Source organism: Aspergillus saccharolyticus (assembly GCF_003184585.1).
Source record: "Aspergillus saccharolyticus JOP 1030-1 unplaced genomic scaffold BP01scaffold_30, whole genome shotgun sequence".
Lineage (NCBI taxonomy): Eukaryota > Fungi > Ascomycota > Eurotiomycetes > Eurotiales > Aspergillaceae > Aspergillus > Aspergillus saccharolyticus.
The window spans coordinates 23,128-41,172 of NW_020290640.1; the positions used below are offsets into that span (position 1 = coordinate 23,128).

The following is an 18,045-nucleotide window of genomic DNA, read 5'->3' on the forward strand; positions in this document are numbered from 1 at the left end:
TGCATTCTTCTGTGCTGCACGCTCCGTGAGCTACCACTTAGCTCCTGACGCAACGCGAAGTGACTGGTCTACGCCACTGGGAAGTGTCACTGTGGCCCGGACATGGCCGTCCTCATTTTGCTCGTAGTTGAATGATGGGCGTAGATCGGCATGCGGTTTTAAATTCAGAGTGGAGCAGAAATGGTAAAGGTCAAGACCGCTGAATCGACTGTTAGTAGTGCCCTGGTCGAATTGTTATTACTAACCCAAGACTCTTGCTAGGATTGGATACTAACCTGTTTTGTAATCTCATTTAGAGAACAACGTTCTCTGGAATATTTTGCAGTGTGGAGATCTCCTCTAGCTTCCTCCTGTGGTCTCTGTACAGCCGCACCGTTTCGCCTTCGAGTTCCTGCCACCGCGCGATTCCAATTGTTATATCGTTATCTGCGACCATGATGACAAACTTTGACTTCTGCTGTCGGGCCCGGCCCCGTCTTTGGATGAAAGATTTGAGATTGTTCGGTTGATCGAAACACACAACGAGATGGCAAGCCGTCATGTCGATGCCTTCCTCCAGAACATCTGTTGCAACGATAAGATTCGTCTGGCCCTGTCGGAATTGCTGGAGAACATCCTCTGTACCAGGTCCTAGTAGGTCACAGATGTCACTTTTTCTGCATCTGTTCTTTGAACAGCCTACGTATGATGCACACTGGAACAGGCCCTGTGTAAGCGGATGCCATCGTATCACAGCCGCCAGTACGTAGGCAGTTGCGCGTTCACGGACAAAGATAATCCCCGAGAAACGTTCATTGTTTTCTGCCCTCAAGAATGCCAAAAGGCGGCAAACCTTTTCTGACACTATGCTAGAGGAGCTGGGAGTAGAAGGGGTCAGTTGAAGAATATATCCTGATGTCTCGGCTAACGTGCTTTAACAGGGTCAGCCCATAAAGAATCGTTCATTCCGGCTCTTCCGACAAGCCTTTGAACCGATTCGGCAATGAAGTAATTAGCAGCCCAGGAGCCGAGCAGGTTACCTCCTTTGCGCAGAAATTCTCCAGTTGGTCCTGAACCGCCTTAGATAGTAAGTGATTGGGAAGTTCAAGATGATATTGCGCCTGAGAGTGGGCCTGATATACAGCCTCGAGAAATGGCGTTGACAACGAACGATTTGAGTCGTCAGGAGCAGCCTATCTGAGTAAGACGAGTTGCGGCGGATGAACATATCTCATGAGGTCATGTCGTTGTGCTCGTGGTGTTCTGCAGACTGCATTGAGATTCCGTTCTATCTGTCTGCACCCGGAAAATGAGTACCCCTCTCTTCATGGTGTCTACACTAGACTTACGGCATGTCATGTAGCTTCGTTTTCATAATAGGGCTGGCAGTCAAGCCAAGGATTCGGGGGGACAGACTCGGGCCCTTTTTCGTTCTTTGTGGGGTGGTAGAAATCCTTCATAATCCGGTTGGCAGGATGATTTTTAACACAATGATGGGCTAATGCACTAGTTAGCCGAGAGTGCCGAGTAGGATAACATTAACCTACCTTCATCAAACACAATGAGGGCCAACTTTGCCATCACCACAAACCTGTGGGCGAGGGCGTCCGCTAGCACGGCGTGCGTGGAGACAACAATCCGCACGTCACGAAGGGTGTCGTCCCAAATCCGCTGCTCACTCCAACTATCGACGCCGTCGTCTCCGATTAACAGTTTGGTATTCACCGCCGGGATGTGAGAAGCGATAGCTTCTTTCTGCTGGATCGAAAGGGCGACAGTGGGGCAAAGGAACCAAACTATCTGGATATGTTTGAGACCGAGAAACCGTGGAGGGGTTGAACATTCACACCTTTTCCAAGGCGCAGCGCTGCAGCTCTGCCATTATCCTCATGCTTGCTCTTCTTCATTTTCCTGGTTTTTTTCCTCCGGTGATCTTCGGGCGCATTGCGCGTACATATGAGTCTTCCCGCTTCCCGTATCCATCTGGCTCACTGTTTAGCCTTGATACAAGCAGTCGTCCCCTTCTCAGTCAAATAGCAAAGTACCACAACAATAATATTCTCGCGTAAGCTCATTTCAACCATTTCCTGCTGATAGCTCCGAGGCCGAAATTCATCCATTTTCTTTCTCTCGTTTTATGGTTGCCCTTATTTGTTATGTCTTAACAGTCCGATGGGGGAGAAGAAGTCGTACGGGAGTTTGCGATCTTTATATGCTTCTCCCGTGACAACAGGCTTCGTGGCAGTGGAGCAGTAATTCGTTGCATTTCGATTCGAGTTACATTCAAGAGGTCCTAGGCAGGCTATCTGCATCCCTCAGAAGCTGCGAGCACGCACTCGTACAATCAACGGTGGATTAAATTACAGATAAGGCGTGCAGGGTATGAAATTTGTGTTATTATTTGTCACTCGGCAGTCATACTAAGCCTACAGTCACACTGCATCTCTCCATGACAATATTATTCCAACACATACCGATACTGTAATAATCCAGCTTCAACTAGAATATGCAAATGCTGGTATTCTTCGGTTTGTAGCTCGACTATCCTCCAAATCTGCTTAGCTAGGTCGATTCGTCTGCGCGCGGATATGGATCTGTCACAATTTGAGCCTGAAATCTCAGCCCAAGAAGGGAAAGGAGGCCCGACGAATTCTTCGGGCACTCCAATATCCGGCTCTCCGCAATTTCTTCAAACGCAAATACCGGGCAACACTCTACCGGAAGCTCCATTAAGGCATCAACGATTCTCTCGGCAGCGGCGCTGAACTGGCATATAACCTCACCTTGGGAGCGTTCGAGAATGGAAATGATTTGCCCAAACGTTGACTCTCGTAGCGAGTGAAGCCTAAATTTCGTTAGCGTGGCAATATTCCGGTATTAAAATGCTTACTGATTGTCCGAAATGCTCATCTCTGGTTCTCCTGGTAGGTCATAATACGGCATCAATGCAAGTATGCCTTTGCCGAAAGTTGATGCTAACATATGAAATTTCCGGCCAAGCTTTCGATATAAATTTACGGCACCACGCTTGACATCGTACTCTTGTGTTCCGGGCTGAAGAGCAGGGAATATCTCCTTCATCATTGCTGTTGTCAGGTCGTTCTCCGCGTTGTTCAGGGGGTTTCCTCTTTTGCGAGAAAGGACACCACTGCCAGAGACGGAGACGAATCCTGTGAATGACGGCGTGTCGCACCCTCTGCAATCTTCAAACAAGCGGAGGATATAATATCGACGTAGAAGGGCCAAGCACATCATATCTTGACTCATACTCTCAATTATTTGAAACGCTTCTGCTTTGGATGCTGATTTGGACAGTTGCCAGGAGACAATACCAGTCTGAGTTCGCCACCCTACAATGGCCTTCTTCAAGATTACCACTGATTGTGAGGTAGCAACACCCAGTAACAGCTTTTTGGGCAGCTCTGTTGGAGTATCTTTTACCAGTTTCGCAACTTCCATCTGGATTTCAGGTTTATAGTACGATTCTTCTGGGACGGCGATTCCCAGAGCTCTGCATCTCTCGGACTCACGAGCGAGGAACGGTTCCAACCGATCGTTGAGGGAGCGCTGAGACCGACTAACCTTTGCTTTATTCGCCTGTATCTCGCACGGGGCGCCTTCAGCGGCTCTTCTCCTTGGCACAGCCATGAAATCACTACCAGCTTCGATATCCTATCTCGTTGATAATGTTGGTTTTAGAAGTCAGCCAGCCTGTTATCCATCATTTGAATTTTGGGGAAGTGTATGCTAGGGTCTATACCAGTGGCACCACCACGTTCTGTTGGCTCGTATGCACATTCGACGAAATATTGCATTGGGGCACAAGTGGACTTATAATAGGAAGGTGTGTTTGACAATCCGCAGTTGATTCCAGCATTGCAGGGTTTATACCGTCTTGGTTTTGAATGAAAAACCTATTGTACTCGCAAGTCAGCCAAGTCAGATTGAAATAGGACGTAACCCGACCCTATATAATGCATAACGCCCCAGGTATCAGAATGATTCCCAGAGTCCAAGTATGCCGCTGCTATTATCGCTGCAAGGGATTTTCCAACAACGGTTGGACTTCCTTTTCCAGACCTAGGATTATATTTAATGCACTTATCAATTGATGTGCGTTGAGCAACCAATGCTAGATGTTTATAACAACAGAGTTGTTGTTTCAGGACGGCAGTTTCACCTGGTGTTCCACTGAGAAAGATCCGGCAAGGGTTATCGTCCCTGGACTCTTACTTGGTTTGCCCTTTTTCTGATGTGCATCATAATCCAAACAAAGGCCGATTACATCCACGCCAATTGGTGCTAGTCTTCTATTACCCTCATAATTATCCAAGTCCGCACCGGCTGCTGTGAGTGCATGGGATAGGAGTGTGATATTCCGAAATCGATAATTGAGGATCCTTTGAACCTCTTCAAGATTCTCGTCGTGGTCCATGAGCACAGGAATAACTTGATCTGCTTGAGAACGTAAAATTTCTTCGGACCAGTGCTACCTAGTAAATGCCCATGGTACAGTATGCTGTTTTATACATGCTATTGCGGAGTTGGGAACTAACAAGCCACTCGTTTTGGGGTCGTCAATGTGGCACTCGCCACCACAATTACTCTCTACTAGCCCTACATTTTCAGATGCATAGCTACCTGACCTCCCTACCCGGCACACTTCCTGTGACGTCTCTTATGCTCATGATCTTCGTCACCCCTACCAACCAAGCAGCGTAGCTAAGACGACCACGTCAGGATATTAAACCCAACTAGCTACTCAGTATAGCGACTTCTTATGATTCGCACATCGAGCGGGGTAGTCGCATGAAGCTCAACCGAACCGTGGGTCTGATGACCGGCAAATAGGTCAACCCCTGGGGCTGCCAAGACAGTCACGCTATACTATTTTAGGTATTAACAGAACTGCGACAGCGTAATTGCCACTTTTGGGTTTAGTGAAACCGCCAGCGAGGTGAGCCAGCAACCCCTACCAGTCGGTGCCCTATGTGCAAATATGAGGGAGCCGTACGGGAAGTTGTTGCCCAGTTATCCGCAGCTATGTCATCACATGGAATCAGGTCGTACCTATGAGTAGATAGAACGCCCAGTATATGAATCCAAATTCAGTGAATAGACGGTTCATCTTAACGCTCCCAGAATTCTCTCGCTTCTTGACGTTGGTGTGTCTTGTATTGTCACCATAGCGGAGAAGTTAACTCGTTTCTTCTGTTGCGGTCCTAACTGATGGAAAAGACTGACACGAAATTCTTTACTGCATATCCGAATAGGTCAAACGTGAGCAGTAATTAACTCAACAGCCTATTGCCAGAATTTCTGTGGCATTGCCTTTTGGAGAGAGGATAGTACACGGTCATGGCTCGCTTTCTCCAAAAGTAGACTTTCATACGCGCCAAGTTCCTTTTCGATCAGACCAAGAACTTCAAACTCATACTTGTAGCTTTCCACGTCTTTAGAGCTTATGAACAATAGGCCCTTTTCGTCAGCAATAATAATGGCGATCGTGCTAAGAGGGCCAGCGAGGACTAGTCCTTGAGGACATTTCAGATCGACGGCAAAGACAGAAGCATGAGAACTGAGCTGCTGCTTGACGCGTCCCAGTGCTCTGAAAGACACTGGAAGCCTGATTGCTATGAGAACCGGTTCTAGCAGGGCTCCTGTGTTCACTTACAACTTCCCGTACGGTTTCTGCGATATATAGCGTAAGTCCTGTTGGTCGAGGTTCCAGTTGATGTCCCGTAGGATCAAGTTTTTAGTTTCCATTTTCGGACGCGGCTTCGAGGGCTAAGACTTGACGTCCTGTGGATAGATAGATGGCGGACAAAAGAAATGTGAGGAGACAGAAGGGGGTTGTAAGAAGATAAGATTAAGGGACATGAAATAACGTCTGATGGACAGAGCGTATTATAGGTTGCCATGCCTATCCTTGTGACAGAGCAGCTAGGTTCCTCCTTGGTTCGAACTGGGCAGTGCCCTAGTAGGGCAGGAATGTTTAGGTAGATCCCCTTTTGACTGTTCTGCAGGACACAGAAGTAGCCTATCTTTCTCCTCCGTCTCTTGCATTACGCGCAAATCAATACCTTCCCCCATTACGGGCTGAGAGCGCTAAGGCAACATAGTAGCAGGGTGTCCGCTCGTGGTTCCCTGTCATGCATTTGTTGGATAACGAGGCCCTGTTATGAGAGATTTTTCTTTGTTATCACCAAAGATACAGCATATCAAGAGTTCTCCAGACCGCCGCATTGCCATATGTGGTCCTGGGCGCCAGGTTATTATCCAGTAAATGCGTAACAGGAAACCACGAGCGGGAACCCTGCCATTATGTTACCTTTGCGCTCCCAGCCCCCACAACGAGGTTGCGAAGACTCCTCCAGCAGAGGGAATCCGCGTCTTATTGGAACGTAGGTTCCATGTACCCTTCAAGGGCTCGCTAAGTGTTATTATGGGTCCAGATCAGACTTTCGCCCCGCAGAATTAGAGAATGGACAGAAGAGTAGGAGGGAGAGAGCCTCCTATGGTTTAAAAGGAGATTTGAGTTTCCTATTCGGAGATTAGTACATTTCATTACATTTCCCCCGGGTTTATGGAGTAATTACTTGCCTGCAGGGAAGGTCCGTGTATACCAGCACCATCTCAACCCTTTCCTATACAGACTTGCCCAGTCGGTCTCACTCAACTTGTATTGTTGTCGACAGAAATCACTACCTGATCAAACTAGCAACCTGTATCTTCCTGACAAATAACGACACAGCACGTGTCAGCAGTTTGCGATTTGGTGATGATGATTGGAAGTCCTTGTTTGTGCCACCATTTAGACCCACCCGGGCGAAGGAAGTCATAATATAAAAGGCAAACAAAAGCAATTGAATTCCACCTTCCAAGACTCCAGCCTTGAGTCGTCCGTTCGAATCTGCAATTCAATAAACTTCTCATTGCTAGCTCACTAGTCGTCGCTGCTCTTCCAAATAGCCATGGTGAAAAAGGCCAACAGATGCGAATTGCCATATATCGAGTATGTTACTTGTTCGAGAAAATAGACGTATGTGTCATTAACCTCGTGACAGCTTTCTCAATTCAGAGCTCGTTTTTCTCCAAGCTGGTCACTCGGGACGTTTATTTAAAATTCATCAAAAGCTGCTCGGCTTGAAATGCAAACCAGTGATTGCTGCCTTGGATGGTGCTCTCGATGAGGGCCGACAGGGAATATATAGATTTAACAAAACGACAGAAGGAACGGTTGCACGCTTCATTGATTGGGTATACAGGGGCAATTACCCCTACTGTAATCAGCGAAATCGAACCCGTCCAAAAGTCACTTCCGCACGATATTATAGATATCGGATCAACAATATATAGGGAAACTAACTTACTTGACTTTTACTTACAACTTGCTCTATTTTATCAGTCAAAATCAAAAATTATAACTGAAAAAGTGAACTTATCCAACAGTTTGTTATATATTAATCCCCCCATTGGTGGACTCACAAATTTGATAACAACTATCTGTGCAACCAGAGCAGGACATCATTTATAACTAAAATTGCTTTTAACCAGTACACGCTGAGACTCCTCTCAGCCCTGTTGCCAAGACCTTAGCACAGGTTTTTCATTGAGCTGCGCGCAAAGACATCACCAGTATGGAGAAAATCAAGCAAAACCATATTTTATTAATGCAGAAATATATTTCATTACTAATAAATATCAGATTAAGGATTTGAAGACATTGGCTAAGCAGAAAAATGGAGTTTGGCCTTCAGTCAAAGTGGACAGATACGGAATTCAACAATATAATTCAGTATGTCTACGGGCCGAACAGCCCTTCCCACTCGAAGTTACGAGATATCAAGATATGCTATACAACACCTGTCAACTCTTGAAGACCAGCAGCATTTTTACGAAATCTTGAAGTCATTAACTCTGTTTCCATACGATTTCTCTTTGTCAATGATCAAAAAAGTGCTTTAGCTAGAACAGGAATTATGGTAGGCATATTCCTTCCTGCCTTAATCAGTCATGAAACTTGAATGACTATATTTGTCAGTAATAAAAGAATTTCCTGAGAAATCTGGTGGCTACCAACAGTCAAACCATATATCCAAGGGAGAAGTCGGTTAGACTATAACATCTATTGCAGTATTTGTAAAGAATCCTTTATAGATAGGAGGGCTCTTCAGCAACATGACACTGACAGTTATTATTAGCATACAGACTACGGGGTGAGCTTTTCATCAATCAATAAAGCTCGATTACATTGTACAAGTCGTTACAGAGAGTACTAGAAGGACAGCTGGGATGCCTCCTATCTGTATATTCTTTGAATATAAATATGAGCCGCGGTTGCCTGACGTGATAATGCGAGCAGAATGTAACATATATCTAACTACTTAGATGAAGTGCTGGTCCTTTTAGTAAGATAATTTGACCACTAATTAATAAGAAGCAGTATAAGCAGGGCACTTTCCTCAGTCTACTTGTCTAAGAAGGTAATTTAATAATAAGAAAAAGAGCAGATTCTGATTTTAAAGATTATTACTACTATGATATATTTTAATGTAACGAAGCAGGTGATATTCCTATGATTAAGCTTGTTCTTCTCTTTCCTGCAGGATTGCTTTAGTTGTATGAAGGCAGAGTTGTTAAAGAAATGTGAATGGTTTGAAGAGTCATCAGCCTGTGCCCCCTGGCCGCCCTGTTCCATTTCATCCAGTTCTGAGGCTAAAAAGCGGTTCAACTAGGGCGTATATCTTGAGCATTTTCCATGGTTACCATCAAAGTCTGTTCCTTCTGCACCGATTGCACGCTTGAATTCGGCATTGACGACATTCAAATATATATTCGCGCAAGTGATGAGAGCATTCTTCACATCGATGAGGTCCACGTAAGTATTTCCATTTGCTGTGTCTGCACTCGTGGTTATCTCTGAGCTCCTGAATGGTTCTTGCGATCAAAGTATCTCGTGCTGTCCGTGTAGTTGGCGACGGAAGTGCTTCTGGGGTTGCAAACGGCTCCGCATCTGTCGAGTTCGCGACATCATGTTGCGTCTGCTGAGTTGGCGAGTGAGGCTGCTCATAGGCCGCTGGTACGAGCTGGTCCTCCAGAATAGCCTCATCGATGTCTTGCGGAACGGCTACAGTGGCCGGTTGATCTGCTTCTCGATCGATTATTTGATATGCACGTGCTAGGAGATGATGCTCGTTCCATTGTTCACATTGACAATTCTTCCACTCCGATCCGCAATTGTAACAGAATTGAGCACCGCAGCGACAGCTATTGTCAGTTTCGTCAGAGTGAGTTTAGTAGAATCAAGAAGAAGGGCTTGAGGGATCAGGACTACAAACGTCATATGATTGCAACCGTGATCTAATTCCACCATTCGCCAGCAGGAAAAGCAACGTTGCCACCCATTTTGCTGCGCCGTTACTAGTAGTTGTTGCAAGGCGGTGTCATCGGGACAGTCACCCGTATGTGCTCGTCTTTTGCAGTTCGTACAAGTTGTGTGCCCGCAATCAGGGCAAGTGGCCGCTTCACCGTCAATGTAGGACATGTTGATGAATGCACCACAATTGGAAGAGTAGCAGTACGTTCTGTTTGGGGTTTCATATTCAACCTTCTTTTTCTCATATTGATCCACTAAAGCAGAATCCAAAAATATGCGAGCGATGGTCAAATTTATGGGTTGTCGGCAGCATCGCGGAGGAAATAGTGACTCGTCTGTCATTGAAGCTTTGAAAAGATCCGCTAAACAGGACCGACAATACTCGTGCCGACAAGGAGCGCGGACCACGTTGACGAAATCGGTTGGTTCCCTACAAGCCACACATCGTCGGGCTCGCGGTAGAGAGCGACTAGCTCGTCGGATAGCCTGAGCAGATGATTCAGCACACTCGTTTTCACAGTCTGTCGTGTCCAAGTCTCCTATAGTGTTGTAGTCTTCCATGTTATTAACGTATAAAATCTGAAGTTTAGCTAGAGTCTCGTCGTCCAAAGCCTCTGGCACCAAATCAAGCTCATTCGAAGGCATAACACATCCATCTTCGGTCCATTGATGAGCAATAGTCCGATCTTTTGAGGCGTTCTCTTCCTCAACCAGGGTCTCGGCCAAAACATGTCCATCAGCTTGCACGGCAGCTGCGAAACTCATGGCCATCCGCCTATCTTGCAAATACTGAGAGATATTACCCCATTCCTCATTTTGTAGTTGGAAAGCCAGTTCCTCATCTGTAGGATCGCGCGATTTTCCTTTTGACGACTCGAAGTAAAGGTCCGCGTCTTGGAGTTGTAGCTGGACAATGAGATCGAATGTGAGTTGATCAATCCCTGAATCTAGTATGCAGGCCATCGTAGTTCAGTGAAGCAGAGAATAGTTTGGAAAGATGAGAAGAGAAGTAGTGAGCAGCACTTTCCGGTTGTTTGATGAGACATGGAGCTTATCGTTGCATTACAAGATGCCCCCTTGATTCGCATTGCCCTTTTTGTATCCTGACATCTGATTAGAAGTAATTACCCCGCTCACGTGATCTTCAAGATGATTACGTTTAGAACAACTGATGGCTCACAAAGATTATGTGTTTAAGCTCTTTGGCGTCTGAGATTTGTGACCCGGAAGATACCCAGGCGTCTCGAGGTCAGAATGACTATCTAATTTCGATACGGTTCAGTGGTGTAGTAGCTATATAGAGTATACCACAACTTCCCTATACACTCTCGTATTAAATCAAGGCAAGCAAACTTAATGAAGAGTGAAATAAGAGTAAGAGACGTAAGGACTGTCGGCAAGCAGTCTCGACCTGCTCTCTACAATACATAAACCGGATTGACCTTGCTAGTTTATTCAAACTATAGGGAATAACAGCGTCTGCTTTGTATCTTGCATGCTTCTACAGATCCTCTGATTTTCAATGTCAGCCATATCTTGCGGAAACCCGAGTATAGCAGTCGCGGCATCCTTAAGTCTGATCCCTAAAGCTTAGACTATTCTGGGCTTCTTCGACCAACTCAAAGCATTATCTCCCTTAATCGGCTATGAAATAATCATGAATATACAATAAAAAAATAAATAACTTCAGAGTCGACTGGATAAGATAACTAACGAAAAAGATAGCCATCTACAAGATATTTAAACTTATTAAAAAGAGGAAAAACCAGCACCGCGAGACAATGGCCCATATTTAGAAGCTCGATACAGACTCTCTGCAGCGGCCGCGTGGCAGGGCGACATCTGGTGCTCTCCTTCGTGGCTTTCATGCTCGGGAGGTATGAGATTGAGGCTGTGCAATCGCATGAAGATGTTCTGGGAGTTCGAGGGAAGACGTTCCCGCGTTTGAATGAGGCGAAACCGAGCCTGGGGTCCGGGAGAGTCGTGGCTGGGCATGATATGGTTTTGAAACTTCGGCGGCGGATCGTATGAAGCTCTACAGAGTTGAGTTTGTCCACAAGGTCCATGGCCATTTATTGGTGCATGTTCTGAATAGGCGTACGGCAGTTGCAGCAGCCCACGACCATTGGGAATGTTCTCGTCCGGGTGAAGATCAAGGTCTGGCGTTTATGCATAGGATTGGAGGCCATAATTAGGGTAGAACACGACAGTCGACCTTGACATTTGACGCGTTGAACCATCACACACCAACATACTTGACCTTGCGGCAAGATTCACATCTTTAGGCTTTTATCAAGCCTGGCTTGTGCTCCGGTGTGGATACTGATATCCACCTCAGCCTTACTGGGAGTAATCCTTTTATATGAACCCTGTTACGGTTCCAGAATTACATTGGGCGGATTTGATCTTACCCCCTCGTGGTGAGCGTGGAACTTGTTCGTCTGAGCCAATCGCCGATTGTCTCAGGTTGCTGTATAAATAACCAAAAATCACATTTCCTGTTCAGTCTAATTCGTTGAAATGCTTCAATTCACTCTCTTTTTGGGCGCAGGCTACTGATCGCTTACTCCTTCTCAAGGATAATTTTCTCCAGCAACTCCTTCTCGCCACTATGATCCACCAACGTCCGGAACACCCCGTTCTCAATCCCCAGCAACTCCCTCGGTGCCCCGAATTCCACCGCGCGCCCGGCATCCATCACCAGAATACGGTCGAAATCCGCAATGGTACTCAGTCGATGCGCGATGACCAGCAGCGTGGTATCATTGCGACCGAACTCAGCTCGGATCGACTGCTGGATGAGGGCATCCGTCTCCATATCCACGGCCGACGTGGCTTCATCCAGAAACATAATCTTCGGGCGCGATACAATCGCCCGCGCCAGACAGAGCAACTGGCGCTGGCCCTGGGACAGATTCAGGCCGCCTTCAGAGATTGGCGCAGACAGAGACGTAAAGATATTCGCATTCGGTCGATACGTCGGATTTCCTGCCGCCACCGCCGGTGCCTCCGCGCCGTCTGGGGAGATCAGATGCACCCGAGTCAGGGCGTCATACAGCTCGGTATCGGTGTACTCGTCGAAAGGGTCGAGATTGAACCGCACAGTCCCGGAGAATAGCACCGGATCCTGCGGGATAATCGCCAGTCGACTGCGCAGACTGTTCAGAGTAAGCTTGGCCGTATCCAGCCCGTCGATCAGAACTTTGCCCTCGCGCGCCTCGAGAATGCGGAACAGAGCGAGGGTCAACGACGACTTGCCAGCGCCCGTGCGGCCAACGACCCCGACTCGCTGGTTCTTCTCGACGCTGAAGCTCAGACCCTTCAGCACCGGGGGAAGGTCCGGTGCGTAGCCCACCACCAAGTCCTGCACCTCCAAGCGGCCCTCGGTAGGCCACGCCGCCGGCGGGTCGATGCCCCCCTGGTTCTCCAGCTCGATGTTGGAATACTCAATCACCCGTTCCGTGGCGTTCATGCTGAGCTCGACATCTGTATAACTCCTCAGCGCCATCGAGATGGCGGTGTTGAACAGCAGGGCAAAACTCAGCGCAAACCCCGCCAGCGAAGCCGAGATACTCGGCATACTCACGATCAGGGTGGCCGTCAGCGTAGCAAACAGGGCCCCGACGAGATTCATCCGGAAGCTCAACCAGCGGTTGAACAGGAGCATGGCCCACAAGGCCTGCGCATGGGCGTTCATCCGCTCGTAGATCATGCCCGTGTAGATACTGCTCTTCCCGAACGCGCGAATCGTCACGAGTCCAGCCAGACTGGACCCGAAATGCTCGAAGATGGGGCTCTTGGCTGTACTTTCCAAACGCTTGACCTCGCGTGCCCCAGAGAGGAATCTCAAGGCTAGACGCAGACAGATCGTGAGGAGCACGGCGGCGAGAATGAGCACGAATGGGCTGACGAGGACGCCGGCCACGATGACTCCGCAGACATTGAGGATTTGGGTGCCCGTGTAGCCCATCTGGTATCCGATGGTCGAGTCAATGTAGTTGAAGTCGGAGGTGAAGCGGTTCAGGATGCGACCCAATGGCACCGTGTCGAGCCAGCGCATGCGAGCACGAAGCACCGCGTAGGTCAGTCGCTTGAACAGATTCCGGGCCGCGCGGACGCTGGTCGAGAGGATCAGATAGAAGCGCATGGTGCCCATCAGACACGCCAGCACGCTGACTGCGATGTAGACCAACAGGTACCGTTTCAGCTCGGAGTCCACGGGGGCTGAAGCGGGTCGTACGAGAGGTTGCTGCACCAGGGCCAGGCTGTACAGCTCGGGGCTGGAATGGGTCTGCGAGGAGGAGGCCGTCCATACGTTGATCCACCACGCCTATGATGTTTATGGTATTAGCTCCCGTCACCTGCAAATATGCGATAAGGAAGAGGAAATGTAGTAGCTTACCCTGGTTACCACGAGTGACGTGTAGGAAAGGAATATAGCAGCCGTGAGCACCCATCGCGGCCCATGACCCCCCATGGAGAAGTAACTCTTATAGATCGAGAGCTGGACGGAGCCTACTTCTCTCTTCTCATCTTCGACAAATTTCTTTGGCGACGACTGTTTTCCAGCAGCTGCATCGGGCTGCACAGTGCTCAGCCGTCGGTGGGTGGTGTGAGAGATGACCTCCTCGACCGTCTCCTCCTCGGCGACTGCAGTGCTATTGCTATCACTGTCGTCGGCCACCTGGGCTGAATGGTGTTTCTTCTGCTCCTCCGCCACAGGGCCGGCATAACGCACGTTACCATCCTCCAATTCCACCCAGTAATCCGCTCGAGACAGACACAAGCCAACGTGATGCGTTACCAAGATCCTCGTGCGGCCTTGACCCAGCTCACCCGTGAGGGCATCCTCGTAGACATGGCGTCCGGTGTGCGCATCCAACGCACTGAAGATATCATCCAGAACCAGAATACCTGCACGGGAATACAACGCACGGGCGAAAGAGACTCTCCATCGCTGGCCACCACTCAAATTGACCCCGTTGGCGCCAATATCCGTCAAATCCCCATCCGGCAACATCTCCAGGTCCTTCTGCAGAGCGCAGGCAGCGAGCGTCTTCTGGTACCGTCCCTCGTGGTAAGGTAGACCGAACAAGATATTGGCTTTGATCGTTGCATTTTCAATCCATGGGATTTGCGCCACATAGGCAATGGCCGAGTCGACGGTCCAATTGGCACTGGTTGCGCGATCGTCGAAGCGATCCGCGATAGGAGGCGGTACTGGCACCTGGATCGTTCCCTCGAGCAGGTCACATTCCCCAAGAATCGAGGAGAGAAGCAGACTCTTGCCGGCCCCCGTGCGACCGGACACGATACTGAGGCCCTGGGCGGGGAATTGCAGGGTCAGATTGCGTAGCACGAAGCGATCCCTGTCTGGTTCCTCGACGCCCTGTTCGGTCGGCCAGGCTACCGAGGCATTATCAAAGGCGACTTTGTCGGCGGGCAGTGTGTTGACGATCCGGTCGGGGGAGTCCATATAGGTGTCAATGCGATCGCTGCTGACCTTGGCCTCCAGCCCTTGCGAGATAATCTCCGGTAGAATAGCCAGGGAGAGTTCGAGGGAACTAAACACCGACATGGCTGTGAAGGCAACGGAGGCGGAGATCCCCCCGTGGAGCACGGCGTAGACCGTCAACGAGACGGCGGAAAGACCGATGGGCCCTAGAATCCAGATGGCCATCAGGATCACATCGAAGAGAAACGAGGTCCACAGAGCCTGCAATTCCTTCTCGCGGGCCTGGTGGATGCGGGCTTCCCACTGCGCTTCCAACCCGGAGAATTTGATCTGGCGAATGCCCTGGAGCACCTCAGTGACAATCGCCAGCTTCTGATCCCTCATCTTCATGAGCTTGACCTGTGCGCCCGTGTATCGCTTGGCGGCAAAGGAGTTCAAGGGGGTGACCATAAAGGCCACCGCAATACCAGACAGAGCGCTGCGCCATCCGAGGATCTGGATCAAGAAGCCACACCCTAGCACCAGCTTGAAGATCGAGGATGGAATGAGATAGGAGAAGGTGGCGAATTGAGTGATGCGTCGACCGTCCACCGCGGCCAAGTTGATGATGCTTTGTCGGGTCTTCTTGACGGAGGCCTCGTCGTCCAGCTCCTCCTCGATCTCGGTCGCAAATCCGTCCGCCTGGGACTCTGTCTTCTTCTTCGCCTTCTGAATGCTCTTGACGTCCTTCCGCCGCATGGATTTGGCGAAGACGAGGGCTGAGATCTCTGCATAGATGGGCACAAACAGCTTCGAAGACACGACCCAGATCAACCACATTTCGAACACCGAGGAGATGAACATCAAGGCCCCCAGACCGAAGACCCAGAATCCTGCCCGCAGAGGATACCACTCTCCGCGTTCCCGGGCCTCGAGGGCGCTGAGGATGTTGAGCAAGGCCATCTGCGGTCCAAGGCTCAAGATACTCACCATCACGGTCAGAGCCAGGGCCATGAGTAAACCACGCCAGTGCGCCCGGAGGAGCGCTTTCCACATTTTTCGAGACTGTTGGACATGTTCAAGATGTCGATGGAGACTGTCAGCTCTCGTGTTGGCACGCAGTCTAGGCAGGTCAGTCAAGGCCAGCGTCCGGTTCTTCGCCGTGTAGTCGAGCAGGCTGTTGGCCCAGGCGAACGAGTAGCGACCTAACGCCGATCCTGAGAATTCCCGATCGACCAACGTACCATTGTGGAAGACATCGGGGCGACGGGGAAGCAGGAGGCTGCCCAGCGCCCGTAGGAGGGCACTTGCGAGCTGCGTCGTGACCAGGTACAGCCAGATGTCGTCTGGCTTGACCGTGTGCTGAAATACATCCTTTTGATAGAGATCCAGACCTGCAACGAGAATGGCCACGACACTGCCGAGGAAGGCGAACTGGCCCAGGGTATATCGCTGTGTCGATTGCGGCTCGACGAACAAGACGACTGCTTGGAGTAGAAGTATTACCTATGTCGAAAGATGTTAATGAACCGGCTCTCGTTTGTTGCTCTTTTTGATTGGACTCACCCAGAGAACAAATTGTAGCCAGGAAAACACCGCATTCTTGGTAGCCGGTTGCAATGTTGTTAGGGTTGCCAGTCCCAGCGTCGCGAGAAGCCCCGTCGTCGAGAACAGAATGACTGCGACACGCTGCCACTTGTCGGAGAAGCTGCGCACCGATTCGTCGGTCGCCTCGCCATCTTCGTCCTGGTAGAGATTCTTGTCAATCGCCGATTCATCCTGCTCCGACCGTCTCTGTTTGGCACGCGCAATAATACTCCCACCTGCCGGAATACTAGTCAGAGCCGTCACCAAGACAGCCACTGCGCCTAGCACCAGGGAACTCGAATTGTGCGAGAGCATCGTGGTTCAGCTCTCTCACCAGAGAAAGAGAGAGATGAAGACGAAAGAATCACGAACCTACCCTCCCCTTCACGCGACATTTTCTCAAATTATTTGCATTGCATTATCTGAGCTGACTCATAGTAAGGATTACGCAGCTAGCGACTTAAGCGCTGACAAGATAAGGTCTGTGGCCAATCAGACACTGCGTATAGCACGGGGAGAGGTGGTGTCTCACCCACTGCAGTAAATCTGGGCCTTTGAATCATGAATCTGACTCATTCATGATTCGTTACAGTCTATGCCTCGTGGGGTTGCCCCCCACTTGCTGCCCCGTCGGATGTCCGGGGTTGTGAGCTCCATCCACTCGTGGAGGACATTCCTCCCATCCCCCTCGACTCTTCACCGCTCAACTGTCTTCTAGGGGCTGGTGGTCAGACTGCAAGGGCGATGATGTCTTAATAGACCATCATGACTCACCATAGCGCATGTCGATGAGGAATTTTCATGATGTGATTTGCGGAGCAACGACTATTCGGTGATTGGGGCAGGGAATATACAGAATCCCAAATCAATCGTCACGACCCTTTCTAAAGGTATTGCAAGTATATTCCACAAGAGTGCATGCAGGGACCGAGCAAAGGAGATACCGATCAGATAAGCCGGTGTCACCACGAGCCTCGTGTATCGTGGGGCAGCTACTCCGTTCCAGGGAAGCTTCTGTGAGAGGGCGCCATACTCTACATGGCAGTACAATCTTTCATTGCCCCGTTGGTCGATATCAAAGTCCACACCTTAACTTGGATGCTGAGCGTGTTTTAATCGCTACATCTCGAGTTAGGGATAGTACTTTAATACTGCCTTTATTGGGTGGTGCTTGGACCCTTGGAGGTTGCGTGTTGTTCGGCCGGATTATTTCGTGCGTGGTTCGTGGTCGGGTTCTGGCAAGCGATTATCAGAGATACCATTCAGTGATAGTGTCAGCAATATCTGAAGGAAGGATCTAGACCGGTCGCCAGTCTCCATTGTGGGATGTCAGCAGACCCGCGGTGCCTGGACAAGCATGTAGGGCTATCTCAGTGCTTGACATGTTGACTCCCAGTCATGGCTTACTATAGTTTCTGACGCGCGTAGTTCGCTACGGGTGAAACTATTCAAATACCCGGTGAAGGCTTGGTGGGCTGCAAGGGCACCAACCTTTGCTGTATCTCTTTCCGCCCTTACAGTCAAGCGATCTGTGAGCATTCTCTCGCTCTTCTGTAATGGCTTCTGTACGAAGACTGCTGTGGCAACGGCGGCAGTGAGTAGTCGATCTACGAATCTTGCTAAGCCTGCACATTGCACATGGCGCGAAGAGAATTACCGAACTTAT

General features: G+C 49.4%; 4 protein-coding genes across 4 annotated transcripts; all 4 read right to left on the minus strand.

Moving 5' to 3' along the window:
- Nucleotides 1–292: 292 nt before the first annotated feature.
- BP01DRAFT_384887 (uncharacterized protein) lies at nt 293–1,886 on the minus strand (the record flags this gene model as incomplete). The annotated part of the gene is made up of 3 exons (XM_025577546.1): nt 293–630; nt 1,527–1,775; nt 1,829–1,886. The coding sequence occupies 3 exons, from the start codon at nt 1,884–1,886 to the stop codon at nt 293–295; spliced, it is 645 nt and encodes a 214-aa protein (XP_025428916.1).
- A 621-nt stretch (nt 1,887–2,507) lies between these two features.
- BP01DRAFT_403803 (uncharacterized protein) lies at nt 2,508–4,414 on the minus strand (the record flags this gene model as incomplete). Its single annotated transcript, XM_025578688.1, has 5 exons — nt 2,508–2,824; nt 2,870–3,651; nt 3,776–3,893; nt 3,946–4,159; nt 4,213–4,414. 5 exons carry the CDS (start codon nt 4,412–4,414, stop codon nt 2,542–2,544), a joined length of 1,599 nt encoding a protein of 532 aa, XP_025428917.1. The 3' UTR covers nt 2,508–2,541.
- A 4,123-nt stretch (nt 4,415–8,537) lies between these two features.
- Nucleotides 8,538–10,426, minus strand: BP01DRAFT_324202 (BRcat and Rcat domain-containing protein). The gene is made up of 2 exons (XM_025572816.1): nt 9,321–10,426; nt 8,538–9,249 (listed from the first exon to the last, which is right to left on the minus strand). Exons 1-2 carry the CDS (start codon nt 10,319–10,321, stop codon nt 8,751–8,753), a joined length of 1,500 nt encoding a protein of 499 aa, XP_025428918.1. The 5' UTR covers nt 10,322–10,426; the 3' UTR covers nt 8,538–8,750.
- A 1,405-nt stretch (nt 10,427–11,831) lies between these two features.
- BP01DRAFT_345625 (P-loop containing nucleoside triphosphate hydrolase protein) lies at nt 11,832–16,734 on the minus strand. Its single transcript, XM_025573604.1, has 3 exons — nt 16,359–16,734; nt 13,761–16,298; nt 11,832–13,688 (listed from the first exon to the last, which is right to left on the minus strand). The coding sequence occupies exons 1-3, from the start codon at nt 16,692–16,694 to the stop codon at nt 11,922–11,924; spliced, it is 4,641 nt and encodes a 1,546-aa protein (XP_025428919.1). The 5' UTR covers nt 16,695–16,734; the 3' UTR covers nt 11,832–11,921.
- Nucleotides 16,735–18,045: the final 1,311 nt, after the last annotated feature.

Coding starts and splice junctions, on each gene's coding strand:
- BP01DRAFT_324202 (XM_025572816.1), bottom strand. CDS start 10,321: ATGGCCTGCATACTAGATTCAGGGATTGATCAACTCACATTCGATCTC. Junction 9,250..9,320: donor CACGGTTGCAATCATATGAC/GTTTGTAGTCCT, acceptor AACTGACAATAG/CTGTCGCTGCGGTGCTCAAT.
- BP01DRAFT_345625 (XM_025573604.1), bottom strand. CDS start 16,694: ATGCTCTCGCACAATTCGAGTTCCCTGGTGCTAGGCGCAGTGGCTGTC. Junction 16,299..16,358: donor GGCTACAATTTGTTCTCTGG/GTGAGTCCAATC, acceptor CTTTCGACATAG/GTAATACTTCTACTCCAAGC. Junction 13,689..13,760: donor CGTCACTCGTGGTAACCAGG/GTAAGCTACTAC, acceptor TAAACATCATAG/GCGTGGTGGATCAACGTATG.